At 47.4% G+C, this 21,173-nt stretch overlaps 1 protein-coding gene across 3 annotated transcripts; it reads left to right on the forward strand.

Annotated features, from left to right (window-relative positions):
• On the forward strand, positions 1-7,120 carry IRF1 (interferon regulatory factor 1). 3 transcript variants are annotated; one of them, XM_030283961.4, is made up of 10 exons: positions 1-157; positions 1,609-1,702; positions 2,668-2,767; positions 2,935-3,111; positions 3,435-3,484; positions 3,598-3,733; positions 3,902-4,027; positions 4,635-4,678; positions 5,488-5,623; positions 6,066-7,120. In XM_030283961.4, exons 2-10 carry the CDS (start codon positions 1,616-1,618, stop codon positions 6,155-6,157), a joined length of 948 nt encoding a protein of 315 aa, XP_030139821.2. In that variant the 5' UTR covers positions 1-157; positions 1,609-1,615; the 3' UTR covers positions 6,158-7,120. The 3 variants fall into 3 exon arrangements, with proteins under 3 accessions (XP_030139821.2, XP_030139823.2, XP_030139822.2); XM_030283962.4 differs by lacking the exon at positions 1-157 and adding an exon at positions 875-1,456; XM_030283963.4 differs by lacking the exon at positions 2,935-3,111.
• The last annotated feature ends 14,053 nt before the right edge of the window (positions 7,121-21,173 follow it).

Genomic DNA, 21,173 nt, shown 5'->3' on the forward strand with positions numbered 1-21,173 from the left:
CCCTCGCCGCGGCGCGGATTGGCCGGGCGGCGGCCGGGCCCGGGCGCGGGGAATCCCGGAGCCGCCGCGTTATACCCCCGGGCGCGGCCCGCGGCAGCCAGAGCCGGGCGGCGGGCGGCCGGGAGAGCCACAGCTCGGCACTGCACGGCACAGCGAGGTGGGTCCTGCTGCGTCCCATCCCATCCCGTCCCGTCCCATCCTATCCTACTCTATCGTACCCTATCGTATCCTATCGTATCGTATCCTATCCTATCGTACCCTATCGTACCCTATCCTATCCTATCCTATCCTATCCTATCCTATCCTATCCTATCCTATCCTATCCTATCCTATCCTATCCTATCCTATCCTATCCTATCCTATCCTATCCTATCCTATCCTATCCTATCCTATCCTATCCTATCCTATCCTATCCTATCCTATCCTATCCTATCCTAATCCTATCCATCCTGTCTTATCCCATCCCACCGTCAGTCCCCCACTTGGCGCAGCACGGGGGTTCCAGTTCCAGGAGGAGTCGCCCCGCAGGGTCCATGGGAGCGGAGCCGGGGCACGGCGCCGCTCAGCTCCGCTGGCCTGAGGCGGCAGCGCCGGCCCCGGCGGCGCCGGGCGGTTCTGGAGGCGGAGCGGGGGCACTGCCCCGGCAGCACTGCCCCGGCAGCGGACGGGGTGGGCACCGCGCATCCTCCCGCGGGGGCGCAGGGCCCGGGGAAGGCTCGGGGAAGGCTCGGGGGAGGCTCGGGGGAGGCTCGGGGAAGGCTCGGGGGAGGCTCGGGGAAGGCTCGGGGGAGGCTCGGGGGAGGCTCGGGGAAGGCTCGGGCGGGCTCCGGGCGCAGCGCGGGCCCGGCGCGGCTCCGCTCGGCCGAGCAGCCCCGGCGGGGCGGGCGGCCCTTGGCAGACCCTGCCCGGGGCGGGCACTCTCCGGGGCCGCGTCCCGCCCCCGCCGGGCTGGTAAAAGTTAGGAACGTGTTCCTCGGGCAGCCTCGGGCCGTGTGTCTTGGGAAAAGCCCGCAAACAGGAAATTATTCGTGCAGAGGAAGCGCCGGGAGGGCCGGTCAGCGCGGCGGCAGCGCCGGCGCCGCTGCTGGGACGGGGCGGGGTGGGACTGGGGATACCCACCTGCAGCAGCACCGCTGCCCCCGACTTGCGCAACTTCATTAATAATAAACTTTTGGCGAGAGGATTTTGCGGTCGGTGCCCCTCCGTGGCTGTGGAGCCGGGGAGCACCCGCGCCCCGTGGCGGTGCTGGCGGACCCAGACCTGGCTCGGAACCGGGCTCGGAACCGGGCTCCCCGCAGCCCGAGCGGGCCCACCCGGAGCTCCCCACGCAGCACGGGCTGAACACCCACTGGGCTGAACACCCACTGCTGCCATCGGCCTCTCTGCCGAATTCCAAACCTGAGCCGTGTGTTGGAGCTGAGCCAGGCGGAGCAGGAAGCATTTCCTTTCAGGAGCGGTGAGAGGCACCGAACGAGTTAAGACTCCCGAAAAGTAGTTCTCGGTAGCACTGGCGGTGATGCCGAGCACAGACAGTATGGGAGGGGCGACACTGCAGAGTGGTTAAAAGGGTGATGTGAGTTTGTCTGACCTGTTTGTTACTTCTTTCAGAGCCAACATGCCGGTGTCAAGAATGCGCATGAGACCGTGGTTGGAAATGCAGATTGATTCCAATCAAATACCAGGATTGATATGGATTAACAAGGTGAGGCTGCTTTGTGCTATTACCATCATTAGTGCTACTTGTATAGCATTAACATTCCTCGTTCTTAAATGACATTAAACACAAGTCAAGATCATAAAGGAAAAGACATGGAGAAAGCTTGCCAGCACTATGTTTAAGAAGGAACAGTTTTTGTTTGCAGAAAAGATAGCTCTGCTTGGTACACAGTGGAGTAGTTCCATTTTTCCCTCAGAAAATTCCCAGGAGGGTAATGATAAATTGCAAAGAAAACATTCTTTGTATGTTGGAGAATGAAACATTCAAAATCTCTTTTAATTCCTGCTGCTCATTGAGCCAAGTCACCTCCTGTTCCAGATAAGCAGCTGCTGTTATACTCCAGTTGCTTCCATTTTTAAGATTCAGCCTGAAAGAAATGTTCTATTTTTTGGTCTGTAAGGCCACTCTCTTACCAGGGTATAGCACAGGTCGAGATCACTGAGCTTACTGAACCAAGTCTCTGAAGTGTCCATATCCACTCCCAAGAGGATATTAAATCTACATTTTTTGGTAGGATTGCTGCAAGATCTTATGGGCAATTTTAAAAAGAGATTCTCTGACAAAGTGTATCTAGAAAAAATGCTGTAATATATGACATAATAATAGGTTAGATATGATATATTGAAATTATTTGGGGATAAAGTTGATAATATTGCTCAGTTCTCCTGTACTGTAGCACCTTTGGGGGTTTTTTTTCCAATTTCAGAAATCATAAAAAGCCTTAAATGCCATGAACAAAATAGATGGAACAATGGCTATTTAATTAAAATATAGATTAAATAACCATTGTAGTTATATGCCAATAGTTATAACCCCCCACTCTAAAATATAGAGCAGGGGGTGTTAGAACATTTCTGAACTGCAGCCGAGAACTCTGATTAAATCCATCACTCCAAACTGGCATGTAACATTTCTTTTTTTAATTCAAATCTCTCTTGGTTAAATTTCAGGAGAAGAGGATCTTCCAAATCCCATGGAAACATGCAGCTAAGCATGGCTGGGACATGGAGAAGGATGCCTGCCTTTTCCGGAGCTGGGCCATTCATACAGGTGTGTGCTGGCTTTACATTCCCATCAGTCTCATGCCTGATTTTTTTGCCTAGACTTACACTGGTAGTTAGATTAACTACTAGTATGTATGTCAGAAAATAGAATGTCTTTGTGGGAAGAATCAGCACTGGAAAGTCTGAAATACACAACCCATCTCTTATGTACAGGAAGGTATAAAGAAGGTGAGAAAGATCCTGATCCAAAAACCTGGAAGGCAAATTTCCGCTGTGCCATGAATTCCCTGCCTGACATTGAAGAAGTGAAGGATAAAAGCATCAACAGGGGCTCCAGTGCTGTCAGGGTTTACAGGATGCTGCCACCCTTGACAAAGCATCAGAAGAAAGGTAAACCCTTGGCAATCCAGCTGGAGTTACACTGTTTAAACAGCACTTAAAGGCTCTGCTCTGTGTAAGCAGGGGGTGACAGACCTGTTGGCAGCACTGGTGCTACTGAGCTTGCTCACTGGCTATTGCTGGGAACAGCTTGTACAAACAGTTCATTTTATCCCAAATTCCTTAAACATGCCTAAAGGCAGCATCAGAGGGTCATGGGGACTGGCTGGTGATGGCAGTAGCTGAGCTTGCTGAGCAGGTTTCAAGGCTGCAAGAGCTCACACTTGCCTAAAATGTGCAGCCCTTTCTCACATTGGTCTTATTTTATTTCACAGAAAGGAAGTCAAAGTCTTCAAGGGAAGTAAGAAACAAGAACAAGAGAAAGGTATGTGTCTGTAGAGGCAGCTTAAGAAGTTAGAGGTTTTGGTGGTTTTCTTTCTTAACTTTTTTTATATGGGAACTTGCACATTCTTAGACATGCTTTACCCTTGTTTTCAGTGTTATGAAGAGACAATGCTGAAAGAGTCAGCAGAAAGCTTAACCAGCACTCCTTTGCCAGATGACCACAGTGGCTACACTGTTCACGACTATGCAGGGCAGGAAGTGGAGGTGGAGAGCACAGCCATGACTTTGGGTGAGATGCTGGGTTTAGGTCTGAGCAGAGTGGAAAATGCCATTTGTGCTAAACCCACGGTCAAAGATGAGTCTTGGGGCTGGGGCAGGTGCAGTGTCAGACTGGTAGGGAAGGAACAGGGGTGGCTGTCTCTGTCCTGTGAGTGCCAACTCCTGGTGCATCCCACAGACCTGTCCTCCTGCGAGGTGAGCGGCTCCCTGACCGACTGGAGGCCAGCGATGGAGGTCACCATGGCTGACAGCACCAACGACCTCTACCAGCTCCAGGTGTCTCCCCTGGCTTCGTCCTCAGAGGGTGGGTATTTCTTTTTTCCTAGCCCAGTCTTTTACTGGTCTGCTGGAGGCAAGACAGCAGGATGAAGGAGTGTCTGGGCAAACAGGAGAAACAAGAGCTGTATTCTAGAAAAAACAACTCCCACCTCATAGATTTGGGAATTTGGAGTTACTACACCAACCAGGGTGCAGAAGGGAAGAGCTGGCACATGCCACCTACCCATGGGTGAAAGGCTCTGAAATGCCTCCTGCTCCAGCAGAGATGTGAAGGTAGCCATGCTTATCACTGGGGAAATAAATAATTAACATGGATATATCAGGGTGGATATATCAGGGTGGTTCTTCAGTCGGGATGCAAATCATCTTCTACAGCAAGTGGGCTCTGCTCTGTTGAGCCCGGGGGAGGCATCAGAGCTGGCTGGAGTCCTGCACCTCAGCATGCAGTTGTTGAATTGAAGAGCATCAGAGATGAAGGGCTGTGAGTTGTCTGGGGTGGGCATGAATAAAAAGTGGTCATGTTGTGTGACAGGAGAATATGAAGTAGGTTCTGTGGTGAAGAAGCAGAAGTATGAGGGCTAAAAGTTGACATCTATGCTTTCTTCCCTTTTTTTTATGTGCTTACAAAACAGTCACAGATGAAGATGAAGAGGAAATAAACCCGGATATTTTTAAGGTAAAACAGAATAAAATTGTCCAAAGTTGATGTTTTACCAAGAAAGGAAGGGAAGCAGGTGTCTGATCCAATCTCATGTGAGCTGAACATACTTGTTCTTAATGAGGAAACCTGAAAAATTAAGAAGAAGGCTGCTTTGCAAACATGAGCTGGACAGGACACACCCAGAAATATGGAAATATTTACCTTATAAAAGTCAGGGGAAGTTACTGAATACTGGTAGGATTGGAGGTTCATAGTATCACAGAATCATTAAGGTTGGAGATGATCTCTAAGATGTCAAGTCCAACCATCATCCCAGCACCACCACCATGTTCATTAAGCCATATCCTCAAGTGCCATATCATCTTGTTTTCTGAACACTTCCAGGGATGATGACTCCACCACTTCCTGGACAGCCTGTTCCAATGCTTGACAGTTTCTATGAAAATTTCTTCCCTAATACCCAATATAAACTTCCCTTGGCACAACTTGAGGCCATTTCCTTGATCTGAGGTTGTTGTATTAGGGTCTGCAAAGATCCTCTAGACTTTTCTATTTTGCCCTTCCCTCCACCTCTGACATGTTTAGCTCCTAATCTGCATTTCCAGACATGTCATGCTCATCCCACTGATAAGATGAGGTGAAAAGGTGCTCCAGCCCTTGCTGTTTTGCATGAAATTTTTTTTAAACTGTGACAAAACAAGTTTTATATAACTTAGCATGAGAAAATAGATCTTGTTGCTTACCTGTCTTCTAATTGAGGGCAAGTAAACATTGCACCCACAGCAGGAAGGAGCAGTTTTTACCATCTCCTCCTTCTCTTCCAGCTGCTTGGCTCAGCCCAGGACTGGCACAACACCAGCATTGGTGGGAAAGGCTTTCTCACCAACGAGTCAGGCACCCAGACCCTGTGCAGCACCTACAGCTACAAGGAGCAGGATGGGGACATCGACACGACATCAGGTACAGCTCCTGGCCTGTCCCTGACAGCCAAGGGCACAGGATGATGTAGATAAGACACTAACTGGGAGGCAGCAAAGGAAACGGTGGAATTCACCATCCTTGTGTTCTGAGATTCCAAAGAAGCCTGTTGGAAAGCTTTAAGGAATTCATTGATAAAAAGGAAAAGTCAAAAGCACCTCCAGTAAGCAACTCCTACAGATTTCAGGGTTATACGTGTGTAAAGGAACTCCTTAGAATGTAACTGAGGAATTTCCTCTAGCAATAGCTTAAATGAAACAGTTTAATAGAAAGTGTCTGATGTATTTTAGAAAAAGATTAGTCTGAAGTATTTACTCTCATCTGAGAAATCTTACCATTCTTGATACTTATTTTTAATACATCTATATGCTATTTTGCTCTTGCTGCATTAATTCAGTGCCCATTCTCTGTTCCTTTCATCTAGGAGAGTTGGATTTCAGGTTCTTTGACCAGAAAGACTTCTCCTGGCTGGATACAGTGAGGCCGACCATGCAAGTTATTCCCTGTGGACTGTAAACCCTTGGCTTCCTCCAACCACAAACTGCTCTTGGATCAAAACTTGGACAATCCTGGAGAGAATGGAAGAAATTTTTTGTTACTGACTGAAGGAAGAAAGTAGCTTTTCTATTCCGTTTCAATTGTAGGCGTGGAAAGGTTAGCATGAAAAACACCATTACAATGTTCAAAAGGAGCCCCATCTCCCTAGCAGGACTCTGGTGCTGAAGGTGCTCAGCTGCAGCTCCCACCCCATTGCTCTGGAGGTGAAGCTTTTGCTGGAAGGTGTCACTGTGCCATGGAGTCTGACCTAGGCGGGGTACCACAGGCCTGGGGAGCAGGTTACCATTCTCCCTGTGTGATGAGCACTTTACCCACAGAGTGCTTAGAGGAGACACTCTAGATAAGTCTCTGACTGTTAGTTTTGATTGCTGCTTACCTGTGCAACACTGGTGACATTGAGCTTAACAACTCTTATTACACTTTTGGAGAAAAATTACGCTAATGGGCTAACTCTTCTTTGATTTACTCCATCATGTAGTTTGTATTTCACACCCTTCAACTCTGTAAATAGACCACTGAAATGTGAAAATTCAGTTTAAGCTTTGCTTCCACCTAGTTTGTTCCCCAGGTGCACTCCTCGGATGCTCTCTGCCATAGGCATGCCCTATCCCTTTCTTCATAAGAGTTCAAGAACTGCTGCATGAAAGAATTTTGCACTGATAGGGGCAGAGCTCTTTATCATGCCTTTTGTAGATTCCTTCTGACACTCTGTGGGGATTCCTCCAGTACTGCACACAAGCTGTAACATCCCACAGATCCTCTGGATCAGCATATGCAAGTGCTGGATGGAAGAGGTTCTAATGTGTGTGTGTAATAGATAGGAATCAAATCACTAAGCTGGAAAAGATTATTTTTCTTGTACATTTTATTTTTGTATATAAAGTGTTGTATAAAATGTTTAATAAAGTGTTTTATATATGACATTTTTACTTTTTCTCATGGAAGAGCTCTGAGGATGCATTCCAGCTTCCTTGAAAATACCCAAACAGATGTGCTGCTGAGACAGTTGGAGGGGTTTTTCCATGACTCATGAAAGCACAAAGAATTTAGTTTGCTCTCATTTTCTGCCCCCAGCCTCTTCCAAGTGGGTGGAATCCTACATGGCAGGGAAGGGGAGCCCTGGTGCTGTACACTGCAGGGTAGTTGGTCTGACTTGTCTGCAAGTCAGACCTGACTCAGAGCAAGGCTACGCTAAAAAATACAGCAAGTACAGCAAGTCCCTGCTATGGATGTTCCTATAAGCAATACCACTGGCTTCTGGTACTAGATCAGCAGTGAAGCTCTAGTTAAAGACCTCAGGTTTGCTTAAAAAGAGAGCAGAGGCACAATTCAGAAGGCGACGGGAAAGCAAGCTGGTTTTCCCCTGAATATTTGATTAATTCGCTGTATTTCGTGCTGTAAGGGTCTAACGTCATTGCATCACATGTGGCTGGATACAAGAGAGGCTGAGGCAGTGTGTGAGAGCCACAGCCACTGACACTGCCCGGAAAAACCCAGGAAAACTCCATGGCTGTGCTGGCCTTTGGGGAGTAACTTCATTTTCTGGGCCAGGGCCAAAAGAGAATATTGGGCTGCAGGAGAGGAAGAGCCAGCCCAAGGGGCTGGAACAAAGAGGACATTTCCTATGCCTTTGGCACAGGCTTTGCTGCAGCCTGGCCTGCGGGGCAGGGACAGCGAGAGGCTTACTGAGGGAGGAGGGAAAATTGAGTGCCAGGTCACGGCTCTCAAATCCAGCCCAGTAAAGTGGAGGGGCAGCCTGGGGAGGTCCCTTTGTCATGTTCATCATGAACCAGCCCCCCTGGCAGCCCTGGCAGGGCAGACAGCCGCTTCTGATGAGTGCAGCCTGGCCTGGAGGGAGCGGGGAGCGTGGGGACCCTGCTGTCCCCAGAGCTGCCACACTGCCTGGCAGGCAGCTGGCCTGAAGGTCCCCAGGCTGGGAATGCCTCAGTACCTGGGCTGCCTTACATCACACACACCCCAAATCCTGCAGATCTAGAGCAGGAACGTTTTTGCACAAGCTAAGAAATCACCCACCAGATTCTCAGTCTTCCAGTGTTTAAAGTGAGATTATAAAAGAGACAGCAACTTTTACCTCGGGCAGACAGTGACAGGACAAGAGACATGGCTACAAACTGACACAGGGTAGGGTTGGATTGAATAGACTTTGGGAAGAAATTCTTGACGCTGGAGGGTGCTGAGGCACAGGCGGTCCAGAGCAGCTGTGGCTGCCCCATCCCTGGAAGTGTTCAAGGCCAGGTTGAGAGGGGCTTGGAGCAACCTGGTCTAATGAAAGGTGTCTGTGCCCATGGCAGGTTGGAGAAAAATGAGATTTAAGGTCCCAAATTCCCAAAGCATTTGATGATTCTGTGATTCCATGACCAGATTTGTGTCCTGATCAGCTGCAGCAGCAGCTTCTACCAGGGAAAGAATGTGGGGCTGCAGCCCCAGAGCTGCTCTAGCCCTGGGACAGGACCCCAGCTCAGCATCACCAACACAAGGAGGAAATCAGTTTCAAGAGCCCTTGCAAGTTTACCACATGTGGGGGGAGGGGGCAGGAGAGAGATGGGAAACTTTCTATGATGCAAGCATTGCTAAAAATAAGGTAGAGATAATTTGGCCATTCATGCATTTCAAGCAACACGCTTTTCACAAATACGCTCACATCCCAAAAAAAAAACCCCAGCAATGAAATGTTCACAGATAAAAGGTTAGACCAAGTTTTGGGAATAGAAGAAAGCAGCAGCAAGTGCCTCACAGCCAGGAACCGCAGATATGCCCCAAGACTATTTCATCAGGATGTTGGAAATGCTTTTCCTTGTTACCTGCCAAGACACCTGCATGTCTGACTGCATGTTGGGCGTTTTACCAGTGAAAAGTGGCAAAGTCTCATAACAGAATTTGGTAGTTATTCAGCTATTGAACCATCTGGATGGATAAATGCCACCCCAGTTATATACTGCCAATTTTGTTGTTTTGAACTCTTTGGGAGGGGAAGAAAAACAGTGTGGTGCTTTTCAGCCCAGGAGAGGGACGACTTGGGGGCTGCTGTGCTGAGCTGATGCCTGACTGGCTCCTCCATCACCTTCAGGGCAGGTGGGACTTGCAGAAGCAACAGATTAAAGAGACTTTTAGGCCACCTGTACAGAGAGGAGCATCATCAGCTCTTCAGGGTAAACTCCCTGCAATGGCTACGTGATAGAAACCTGACACTGGATTTTTCTGAACTTGCCTGTCCTAATTAAGCTCTTCATAAACCCAGTAAACTCTTCATAAACCCGACTCTTATTCTGTTGGAATAAGAGCAGTTTTCACCTGTCACATGCACACAGCTAAATTCACCTGGGAAGTGTTCTCATCTCAGGAGAGCAGGTCCCTGGGGAGAGCTACTCAGCCCTTTCAAACCCAGCCAAGGCAATAAATTTCCTATGGGCAGGGCTCAAAGGGCAAGGAGCTCTTGTGCCACGAACCTTGCATGACAGAAAGAGCTAAAGGCAGCGCAGCTGTTGTAAAAATAAAGACAGCTTCTCTGAGGTGGAAAACAAAAAGGAGTCGTTGTGTAATCACTGGCCATTTAGGAAATGAATGGAGTACTGCTGCAGGCTTGGAAGGCTTTCCATCACCTACCCCATCCTTACACCATCACTGCTGCAGCTCACTTGTGAGCCTTGGAAACATTCAAAAACAAACTAAATCCCTTTATTTAGCTTTAGAGCCTTAGGCCATCAGCAGGACAAAACTTCCTGAAACTGACAGTCTCAGATATAATCCCACATCCTGTATGTAGGAAAGCTCTGCAGCATCTCAAGCACAGATTTTGCCCTGAGCATCCTGCATTAAGGTGGAAGAAGCTCCTGGTTCATGCCAGCAGAGGTTTCCAGCGCTGCAGAGGCAGGGTCTCACACATCTGCTAGCTGAAGCTTTTCCCAGGGAAAACCTGGGACCTGTAAAAAAGGAGTTGTTGCTTTTCCCCCAGTTTTTGTCCAAATGGATTCTCAGTGAGTGGCTCACCAGTCCCTGGAGAAGCCTCTGGCTCTTGGCTGCCCAGAGCAGTGGCACCTCATAAACTTTGCCTTCTATGCAGCAGAAAGTTATCCTGCAGTTATCCTTTCACCTTTATTTGCTGTGGTGATTGAATCCTGATAATCACACACATTTCCAGGCAGTCACATGATTTACAATATCACACCTGGAATGGATAGCAGTGCCACAGGTTTGAATTTATAACTGCAAAAACCAGTTGGATATTTATTTGTGGTGCAAAGGCAAACTATTGCTTAGAAAGCAACCAAAGGTCTTGGACTACAAACAGTTTTCTGCTGTTGAGGATCATTCCTCCTCTCCAGTTCCACAAGGGCCCAATTTTCCCTCATGTTTGTAAAAACACAACACAAGGAAGACAGAAACTTTCTCAGGGCAAAAGATTCTCTCAGAGAAGGAAAGAAGTGTTATCTGTAGAAAAGTTAGTGTTAGAGCTTAGATGGGGAAACATCTTTCCTAGAAAGGGAGATAGGGAGGAAAGTCACAATTTCATGGACCAATTGTATCTAAGTTGTGTTTTCCCTTTCACCAACTGCTTCAGTCCACTGCTTGTACCTCTCCCACCACACTTCAGAGTTTTCTCCCACATTTTGCTATCCTCTTCAATATTTCTCTTGCTGTTAACTCATGTCTGTTCCTCTCCAGCCCTTCTATGTGCAAAAACCCCCAAGGCAGTAATAAAAGCAACAAGAAAAGCACATTGGTGCAGGTAACTCCAGTTACTTGCACTGTGTCATTCCCCACTAACCTTCGGTCTCATTTGTCCTGATAAGGTCAGGATGTCAATTCAGCCAGTGTGGTTCCCTGCCATGCACTCTGTCCCAGCACAGCTTCCCCAGAGAAAGGAGGAGCTGGAAAGGGATGGGAAAACTTCCCATGGCCCCTTCCAAAGTTCCAACAATGGCATGCACTGCCATTAGCTGAACTCTCAAAGGCAATCAACCAAGCTAGGAGAAGTCACAAATTGCCTAAAACCTAGAAAATCTGCTCATCCTGCAGGATTTGGTCCCCAGCTGGCTATGAGCAGGGATGGCACACACCGTATGAAAGACTCAGGGTTGCCAGGCATGAACATTCTCAGCCCCTGACTGCCTTGCTGACCATGGTGGAAGGTCAGTGTTACATCACAGGCAGCACAACAGGAAGGTGGGGCAGCCAGGAGGATCTGTAGCCACAGGGCTCAGAGATGAGGAGGGCCAGGGACGGGCAAGGAGCAGATCAGGTGAACCATCCAACCAAAACCTCTGTGCCAGAAGTTACCAGGGTCTGTCTCTGCATGAACACCAAGGCAGTTACCATCTGTTCTGGTGTGTGAGGCTGGAAATCTAACACAAACATATGGATGAAACAGGCACTGGGAAACAGCAGCAGATATCCAGGAATAAGGAGTCTGATCTGCTGAGAAAACAGGAGAGCAAACCTAGTCTCTCTCCTTGCTTTTTGACTGACACAAACAGTGCAGCTCTCCTCAGCCTTTTTAACTTCAGAATGATCTACTCCCTTCATTTGGCTCATGATTCATACAGAAACCTCACCATGAAGCCTTTGAAGGGCCTGGCAGCCAGCACCAGCCAGCCCGAGATGTCAGGTGGGATGAGGGTGAGAAGCTGTCAGCCCTCCCAGCACAGACCAGCATCTCAGAGCTCACCAGTGCTCCCAGCTGCCACAAACCAGTAGGGAGGAAAGGCTGAGTTGGTGGCCCAGCAGGTTGCTCAGCCCCTGGGCCAAAACAGCAGCAAAAGATGTTTCCTGAGCTGTGATGAGAGGGTGGGAGCTCAGCTGTCACAGATGAGCTCAGCACCTATTCTGCATAGCAGTGTCACACCTCAGCCAAGGACCATTGCCTGTTGTGCTTGCTCCCCATCACACAACGCCCTGTGGGCACGTGGTCACAGCATCAAAGCTGGGGCAAGCCAAGATGTGTCCAGCATCATCTGGGGACCTTCCAGGGGAATTCAGCTTCAGCAGCACTATGGGACAGCCTGAGCCGAAACAGCTGCCAGCCAGCCACAGGCAGAGGGAAGGACTTTGTTCTGTTTGTGTGGATCAATGGTTGAAAACACAAAAACAAGGGAGTGGTAAAGGGCAGGTTCTCAAAGGGAGGAGGGAGGAGGAAGGAGAAGGGTCTGAGGAACTTTGGGCAACCAGAAAATAGCTGGAGGTTTTGCTCCTTTCAAAGCATGGGTGGTTTGGCATTGATAACACAGAGAATGAAGGACAGCAAACAGCAGAAGAATACTGGCCCTACTTCAAACTGAATTGAGCACAAGCATTACACATACCAGCTATTAAATAACAACAGCCAGGTGAACCACAGCATATCCACCAAATATGCTCAGTTCCAATATCTCCATTGCAAGAATATATTTCACTGAGTTTGTTCTTTCATCAGCTTAATATTACAAAGATTTCACCAACAGTGCTCAGGAAGCAGAAACTAACTGGGAAGACAAGTCCAAACAGGTACAGCTTTGTTTTCACCAGCTTTATTCTTGAAAAAATCAGGGAGCAGAGTGGGGACTGAGCTGGCCTGTGCCAGCCTTGTGGAACAGGCTAGTTCTTAGGATATTTTTAACAGTTCTGGAGGGATATGACATAGATTACTAGTGGCAATATTTAAAATCAGCAACTGAATCATGTTAGACATCTATATTTCACATAGAAATAATAATTCTCTGTTTTATCCAGCAGCTGCCATTCCTACCCAGGGCAATCCTTCACTATCAGCTTTGGAGGAGCATTACTGGGATTTCTCCTGCCTAGCCTTTCACCCCATGCTTCTGTAAGCCCCCAAACAGGCTTCCCACAGAGAAACATGAGGAGCTTTGCTGGAAGCACAGGCTGAGCCCCTCAGTCCCATCCCTAATGAAGAGCTCAGCTCACTTCCCTGCAGTATTTCACTCACGTTAAACAGGTATTTTATATTAAATATTCTACCTAATCAACATCCTGAGAGAAGCAGCTCACCAAGGTGTTTCATTACAATGCACACACCTTTAGGTAACCAGAGCATTCACGGGTTATTTAAGATTGGGAACAGCCCTTGATCTGCTCACAGGTATGAGGAAGCCTTGCAATAACATTTTTCTGGGTTCCACAGCAGGGTGACATCTTCCACCAAGGAAGTGAGTGCCAAGGAGTACAGGCAGGCTGAGGGGGTGTCCTGCCAAGACAGTGTCTCCAGGATCAGGAATGACTCTGCTCTGACAGCTTCTGCAGGGAGTAAAATGTTCTGGAGAAAAGGAGGCTCAGGACAGAACCTCATTGCTCTCTACAACTCCCTGACAGGAGGGTGGAGGCAGGAGGGGATCAGCCTCTTCTCCAGGTAGCAAGTGATAGGATAACAGGAAATGGTCTCAAGTTGTGCCAGGGGAGGTTTAGACTGGATATAAGGAACAATTTCTACATGGAAAATGTTGCCAAGCCTTGGAATGGTGTGGCCAGGGCAGTAGTGGAGTCACCATCCCTGGAGGGATTTAAAAGACATGTATATGTGGCACTTGGGGACACAGTTTAGTGGTGGGCTGACAGTGCTGGGGGAATGGTTAGACTCAATGATCTCAGAGGGTTTTCCAGCCAAAATGATTCTAGGATTCTGTAGCTACAGACCCCCACAGTGGGATGGAGGCAGGGGTCAGGGGAGCTGCACATGGCTGACATTTGACCATTCCCAGTGCCAAGGCTGGAGCACTAATGCTGTGCTACATAAACAGATTGCATGGAGCCTTACAGATCCAAGTAGAGACAAAATCCCAGGGGAAACAGCTAATTGCCCTGGGGAAGGTCCTTCTTGTGAAGAGGAACAACTTGCTCCCTAAGCCATGTTTGAAGGCTGGGGACTCATGTTGGAGCAGAGTAGTTTGCTTCTTTTAGAAATCAGAAGGTATCTGCAGAAGTGTTGGAAGCCACCAGGGTGACTGGTGGCAGGGGCTGCACTCCCACCTCCCACAGCCTCAGCTGGAAGGAGCCACCCCATCATCACCATGACCTATTCACGTGGCCTTTGTAAATACAAGGAGGAAGATGCTGGTCCTCCAGTTTGTTTGGTTTTGCTTTCAGAGCAGGACCTGGTGGGGCTGGAGTGTGACGTTGTCCTTACCACAGCACTCTCCTCCAAGCAGAGAGGTGTGCAGGAAACCCACAGGTGCCCTCCCACACATCGATGGGCACAGCACCCCCTCAGAACAGACCTGGTCATGCCACTGGGAAAGGGCCTGCAAAGGCTCATCTTCAACCCCTTCACACAACAACAGCCCAGGGCAGCTGAGCCACCTTTGTGGCAGTTTCACAATGAACTTGCTGCGGTTCAGCAAACCTCAGGCACACCTCAGCCACTGAGATCTGCATGATGTGAGCCCAGCTCTGCAGGAAAATGAACTTGCTACACAGTCAAAACTTAATTAAAATCTAAAGAACTTGGTGTTCAGGACGCATCCTCTGCTGCAGGCACCCCAAGCTCAGAAGTGCCTGCTGGTGTACCCCACTGTGCACCATGAAGAGACCAGCACAGCTTTCTGCTCTGGAAAATAAACTCAGAAAATGGAGAAAAACTATGAGAAAGGCTCATGCTACACTTGATAACAACTTGCAGCCTCTTGCACCTCTGCTGAGCAAACCACCATTTCCTGAACTGAGGTGTCAGGCATGAAATATTTCACATGCTGGAGCAACCGCCAGCGTCTGCTGAGCGACAAACAGAACTTCAGCCTTTCCTGGTACTTGATGCATAAATCAGGGTGTGTCCTGTGTGGCTGTTTGTGATTCTGTAATTGAAAACTCGCTGTCTTGCCTGGGGAGGCAGCAGCAAAAATGTGTAGCAGTGTAGACTGAGCCTAAATGACTTTCTAGCCAAGAGTTTCTGTAGTGTACAGCACAGCCAGGAGTATCTGTGGCCATCAGGTAAGGCCATATCTGAAGAACCAAGAACATGCTTCTTTTTCCCCATTTATCTACAGATTTATCCATTCCTTCCACCTCACATCTCACCAATGGGAAATGACTCAGCTGGAACTCATGAGCTCATGGCAGCCTGATTTCTGCAGAAGCATTTATTTTTGTTATTATCCCTCCAGGCACTCTTTGACTATCCCACTAATTCCATACCCAAAAGTGCCAGCAGCCAGTGTGGTCTGGGGCCACAAGTCAGCTCCTGCTTGGCTCTCCAGTTCACACAGCCTTTTCTCTTCAGGCCTCCACATGGATATACGCCAAGAGAAGCACACCCAAAAGATGGGAGGAAGGGATTCTCCCCTCTACCTAAAACACAGCAGACCACACTAGAACACTGTGCCCAGTTTTGTGTTCTTCCAATACAAGAAAGACACTGACAAAATGGAGAAAAAAAGCCCCCAAAGCCTGAAGCCACCAGCACAATCAGGGCATCAAGCCCTGGCTGAGAGAGGAGTTGTTCTGCTGGAGAAGGAGAGGTTTTGGGGGCTCATAACACTCTCCTGCCAGGGGCTTATTAAGAGAGAAGACCCAGGCTCTGCCCAGGGTGCATAGTAGGAGCATAAAAGAGAAGGGGGACAAGGGCCAAAAGCCAAAATAATAAGTTAACAAGTTTAGCCAGGATACTAGGAGATGTTTCTTCCTGCAAGTTCAGCCAATGAGTGGGACAGGTCACGAGAGGTTTCCCAGATTGGAAACAGGTCAGGGCAACTTGGTCTGACCCAGCGGCTGACCACAGGCAGGATGCTGAAGCACAGCCCTCCCGAGGTCCCTTCCCATACAAATTATCTTACAAGATTAATTCTGCCATGTTCTTCATACAGAAACCAGATCATTGCAAGTGGTGCAGTCCACCAGAAGCTCTCTGCTTTTCCCCTCCTGCTTAGGGCATGGATTAACCACCTCTTAATCACCTTTCTTTAATCAGCAGCCAGCTTCAGACCACACTTACAGAGGAGCTGTTCTGTTTGATTTTTGATTTTTTGTTTCAGTTAAGGTTTATGGTAAGCCTCCTGTTCTTCCACTCCTGCCAGACACAGGAACACTGCTGTTAGTGTCAGTTCCCCCACTTGTTGCATATTTCTTTACTGCACAAATTCAAATTCAACAGCATAAAGCTCCCAGGTGAACCCATCCATATCAGCTCCAAAAGCAGAGGTGAATCCAATGGAATGTACATTTCTACCACAGCCTTCCACACCAGCTGTGGCATTCTGTACACTAAACTGCTGGCTTAGTATCTACTTTAAATAAATCCAAAAACCACCTAAACTTATTATCCAAGGAAAGATGAAAGATCAATAACAAATACACCCTCCTCTTCCCCAAAACCAAGACATGCTGGACCAAAAGCTCGGACTGAACCAGAGGGGGGAATTACCTTCACAGGCTGAGACTACTGCAGGAAGATGCAGGGGTCCATCTGCTGCCCTGTGTCTGCCTCCAGAGGCACAATGAGATGAGCACAGCCATCACTTCTGCAGAGCCCCAGGAAGCCCAGCCTGCTCTGGGCTCTGATCTAGCACAGCTGGGATCACAAGTGCTTTCAATTTCTCAGGAATTTATTTTCTCAAACGATCTAGATGCAAGAACTAAAGCCCAAGAGGCCCCTTGCCCTCTATAAAATGTGAAAGAGTTCTCTGAAGGCAGTTTTAATGTTCATTATTGCTAGAATAAGCCACAGTAGACAATTCCTCATTTCCTACTGAAAAATATAGAAGCAGAGGGTAATTGGCACAGATGAGTTAGGAAGTTGGTGTCTTGGAAGTTCCTCTTTTTTTTGCATTATATTCCTATTCAGACATTGCCTGCCCTCATGCTCCATTGGAACAGAGGAACATGAAAAATAAGGTCAGAAAAAAAAGAATATGTGCAGTGAAAGATGGGGAAAGCTGGAAAGATGGAAGAAACAAAAAAAAAAAAAAAATAGAAAAGGGAAGTGGAGAATCAGTAGAATTTGGCTTCCACTATGAATGAACAAAAACCAAAAAAACAAAAAAAACCTAACCAAAGCAAAAAGTTTCATTTTGAAAACACAACAGTTACTATGCCAGAGACACATTTCTGCAGGCAGCTCCACCAGAATATTTTCCTTTTTTCCCTCTACTTTTCAGAGCGCTCAGTACTGCTCCTAAATTAGTTTGCTTCATGCCAACCCATGACAGCCCGCAGCACCCACTGCATGGAAACCTCTGTTTTACTGATCTTCAGAAGGTAAAGCAGAATTAAATCCAAGAATGACTGCAGCAGCTTTAAGCTACTTGCAGTTCAAACAAGATACAAACTCCCGTAGATAGAATTGCCTGTTCAAGAGTTATTAAAACTACAGGGTCTAGGTTTACCTGCCTTTAATTCTTCCCCAGTGTCCCAGAAAATTAGTTTGGGGTCTTCTCTCCAAGGCCAGGATATCGGCAAACCAGTGCATGTCCACTGTCAGGACTGCCCTTCTGGAATCTGAACCACTTCTATGCTTGGGTAACAAGCAATAAAAAATTTAAATTATATCAGAGTACCTTTGCAGAGAGGAGCTGATGTGCTGACAGCTCCCAGCCTGGCTCTGCTGCCCTTGGGAGGCTCCTGCCTCCTGCTTCCAGATAAATGGATCTATTGGCTCCTTTCCCTTCCCCCAGTGCTAAATAACATCACTGCAGAGCCCTGGCTGGTGGCAGGATGCAGCCACTGAGAAGTGCCCCTGGGTCAATTGCACGATGGAAAACCCCAGCGCTGAGCTCAGCTGAAGAGCTGAAGCTGCTGGTTACAACACTCAAATGCAAATGGAAATAAAAAACTTTAACAAAGTAAACAGCACCACACTGAATCATGCAAAAAATGCATTACAGCAGCTTTACTTCCTATTTCCTTTTCCTTACAGCTTTGAAAATTATACCTGCAGAAGGCCTTGGGGCTTTTGTGGACTATTGCTTGTGATCAGGCTGCTATGGGACTGGCTGAGTATTCAAGAGCCATGTACCACAGACCCACCACTTCCATAGGATCATCATTTAGGGTGGAAAAGTCCTTTAAGACATCTGGCCAGAGCCCTACAGGTAGCATGGTGCAAATACCTTACTCTAGCTTGTATTGCTTATAGTCATAAAAGAGGGAAAAATTATATAGAAAGGAAAATAAACACCCTTTTGAAGAAAAGATGCAATAGGCACCTCAAAGATTCATTTAAAATAGTTCTTTGTCCTTGTCCAAGGCTCAGGAATCCTTGACTAGAAACTGGGGAGGGGGCTTGGAGACAGTGAAAAAGGCAGTATTAGGAAACAGGAACTGAAGCAATATCTGATGGGAAAAGAGAAGTGACTGGGATATTTCTCAGCTGGTTTCACATCCAGGCATCTCCTTTCATGCACAATGACTCCTGCTTTACAATGGGTGGGAAAGTGGGAGGTTGGAGCCAAACCTCAGATTGCCCAGGGTATGGGGCTGATGGAAATATCAGGTGGAGACTGATTTATGAGGCACTTCTTATTTAAGAGAGAATTTTTCCTCTCACGTGAAAACAGCAGGCTGCCAGCAGGGGTACTCCTGCTTGATATGGTTGTAGCATCTGCATTACCTCCCTCAAAATATGTGCTTGTGTGGGTTTATTTTAGAATAGCCAAATACACAGGAGAGTTTGTGTTTCTGCTTTCTCATATTTACACATAAATAAACCACTTAAATATACCCCAGCACCCCAACAGCCAGCAAAGCCACAAAGAATGGGCTTGGTTTAATTTCTAACAACTCTGCCAAGCAGGTACTTCCCACTTCTTCCTACAGTAACTTGTGGTGATTTACTTTGTTTAAAGACATGTTTGGACAGGTTGTTTTATTGCAAATGTTTCCTCAGTACCAATTTTTAAGTCACATTTTCACCTAGCAGCTGCTTTATAGTACCACAGAATAGTTTGGAAGAGAAGAGACCTTAAAGACCATCTCATTCCAAAGCCCTCCATGGGCAGGGACACCTTCCACTGGACCAGGCTGATCTAGAGCCCCATCCAGCCTGGCCTAGAACACTTCAAAGTCTCCCACTCAAAGCCTCACACCACTGCACACTGGGAGCTGTGCTCAGGGGAGCCCTGTGCTCAGCGGCTCAGGGCTCCCACCCAGAGCAGCTTTTTACCTTCCGTTGAAGAGAAATCTGGTGTCTCCACAACCATGAGCTGGTGCAAGATGTGTAGTGCAGAGGAGGAAGGCAGCACAGCTGGCAGTGCAGGGACAGGTGGGTAAATCCCAGCAGAACACACGGGATTGCCCCCACTGTGGGGTGCTGAGCGTGACCTGAACACGAGGGTTCTGTGTCCCCATCCAAACACATGTAACAAGGATGATGCAATTTACCACAGGTTCATTTTTCACAGTCTTTTATCAGAGTAATTTAGAAACACCAGCAGACTGGCAAGAGGCAGCGTGATGACTGAACTTACCCTCACCTTGAAGCAGCCTGGGAAATATTAACCACAAACATGAAATGAACATACCACAGACACGGGTGTTTTGTTTGATTTTTTTTTTTTGTCTCTTCTTGCCTTTTTAGCTCATTAGCTATGATATCTTTTATAAAGGTATTTGTAACACTGCAGAAAAGAAGAAATGAAAATTCCAGAGGTGCATTTTATGCACTACAAAATAGGGTTTCTACCAGTTTACTATCTTAAATTTGACTTTTGCTGTAAAAGAGCAAAAGAGCATGTGTGAACCATATCCTTGAAAGGAGTCTATGTTATAATGGTATATGTGAACCAATGTTTTGCACATGCAAAGGAGAAATTACTCCTGCCAACATCTCTGAGGACACTTAAATACTAAAACAGGTGTTCTCCTTTGCCAAAATACATTTTATTTAAATTCCTTTTAAACACAATTTAATTTGCAGTGCAGCAGCCAAACAATCTCTAGATAATATCTGACTAGGGTATAGTACTCTATTTTTAGGATATTACATCTATATGGAGTCCCACAGACTCAAACCTCCTTAAAAAAGTCTAACAGCCCCAGAAGACCAGATAATTAAGATACAATGTATACATTCATGCACTTATGCCTATGGAAATATGAGATTTATTTTCCTCATTCATAAAAAATCCAATTTCTAATGCATCAGCAGCTGCTTCCTTGCAACAAGTCCCACAGCCAAAAGCCAACCTTCCCCTTTCAGCCTACAAACTGCCAGACGTACTGGTGATTCTCACTGTCCTTCTCAACTCCATGGAAAAGCACATCCTCCCCGTGTTGCAGAGTCCTTAGTGAAACCGAACAGCAGTTCACCTTCAAACAACTCATCCTGCCAGGACAGAAAGCTTTCACTGATCTGTCCCCTTGCCTTCTCCTTGCAGCCTTTTCTTTTCAGAGCAGGCACTGAGGCATTGCACTTTGCTTCTCGGCTGAGTGTACTGTCATATTGCTGGAGTCCCACGTGTCCATCTCCTTCTCACACAACCATGCTGATGTTAGTGCTCTCCTGCTCAGCTATTCACACCATCACCTCCTGTGTGAATCTGAACCCAGATGTTTCTGGCCACGTCTCACAGATGTGCAAGGAAGGAAAGGTTGCTCAGACCTTGCCACTTACGTTCAAAAATGTCCATTCACTCTGCAAATGACAGCTTTCTTCCCTTTACATCCTTCAAACTTCACAAACACACACACAGAGAGAGCTAGCTATGCACTTTCTTTCTTTCTCATCTGCACTCACCTATCCCCAACCTAGACTTCTCTACTGCTTTTCTCTTGGCCTTGCTGTGCATGGACTTCTCCTCTAAGACACCCACTGTGTTCCCTATCTTCCCCTCACATTGCCTTGCCTTTCCTACCCAACCTTGCACTTCCTCATCATTCCTGACCATTCCTTTCCTTTACTTTCCTGTCCCATCCATATCCTTCCTTTGCCCTTCCTTCCAATCCAGTTCCTTGCATTGACTAGCTCACCCATCCCCCACCTGGAATTCAACACCCCTCTTTTTCTGGAATTTCTTCAACGTGCCTTTCCCTGCTT

This window comes from Taeniopygia guttata, chromosome 13 (genome assembly GCF_048771995.1).
Source record: "Taeniopygia guttata chromosome 13, bTaeGut7.mat, whole genome shotgun sequence".
NCBI lineage: Eukaryota > Metazoa > Chordata > Aves > Passeriformes > Estrildidae > Taeniopygia > Taeniopygia guttata.

Bases quoted from the DNA above. Each gene is read 5' to 3' on its own strand.
- IRF1 (XM_030283961.4), top strand. From the start codon at position 1,616: ATGCCGGTGTCAAGAATGCGCATGAGACCGTGGTTGGAAATGCAGATT. The intron at 2,768-2,934 runs GTGTGTGCTGGC...TCTTATGTACAG, and splicing joins GAGCTGGGCCATTCATACAG to GAAGGTATAAAGAAGGTGAG. The intron at 3,112-3,434 runs GTAAACCCTTGG...TTTATTTCACAG, and splicing joins GACAAAGCATCAGAAGAAAG to AAAGGAAGTCAAAGTCTTCA.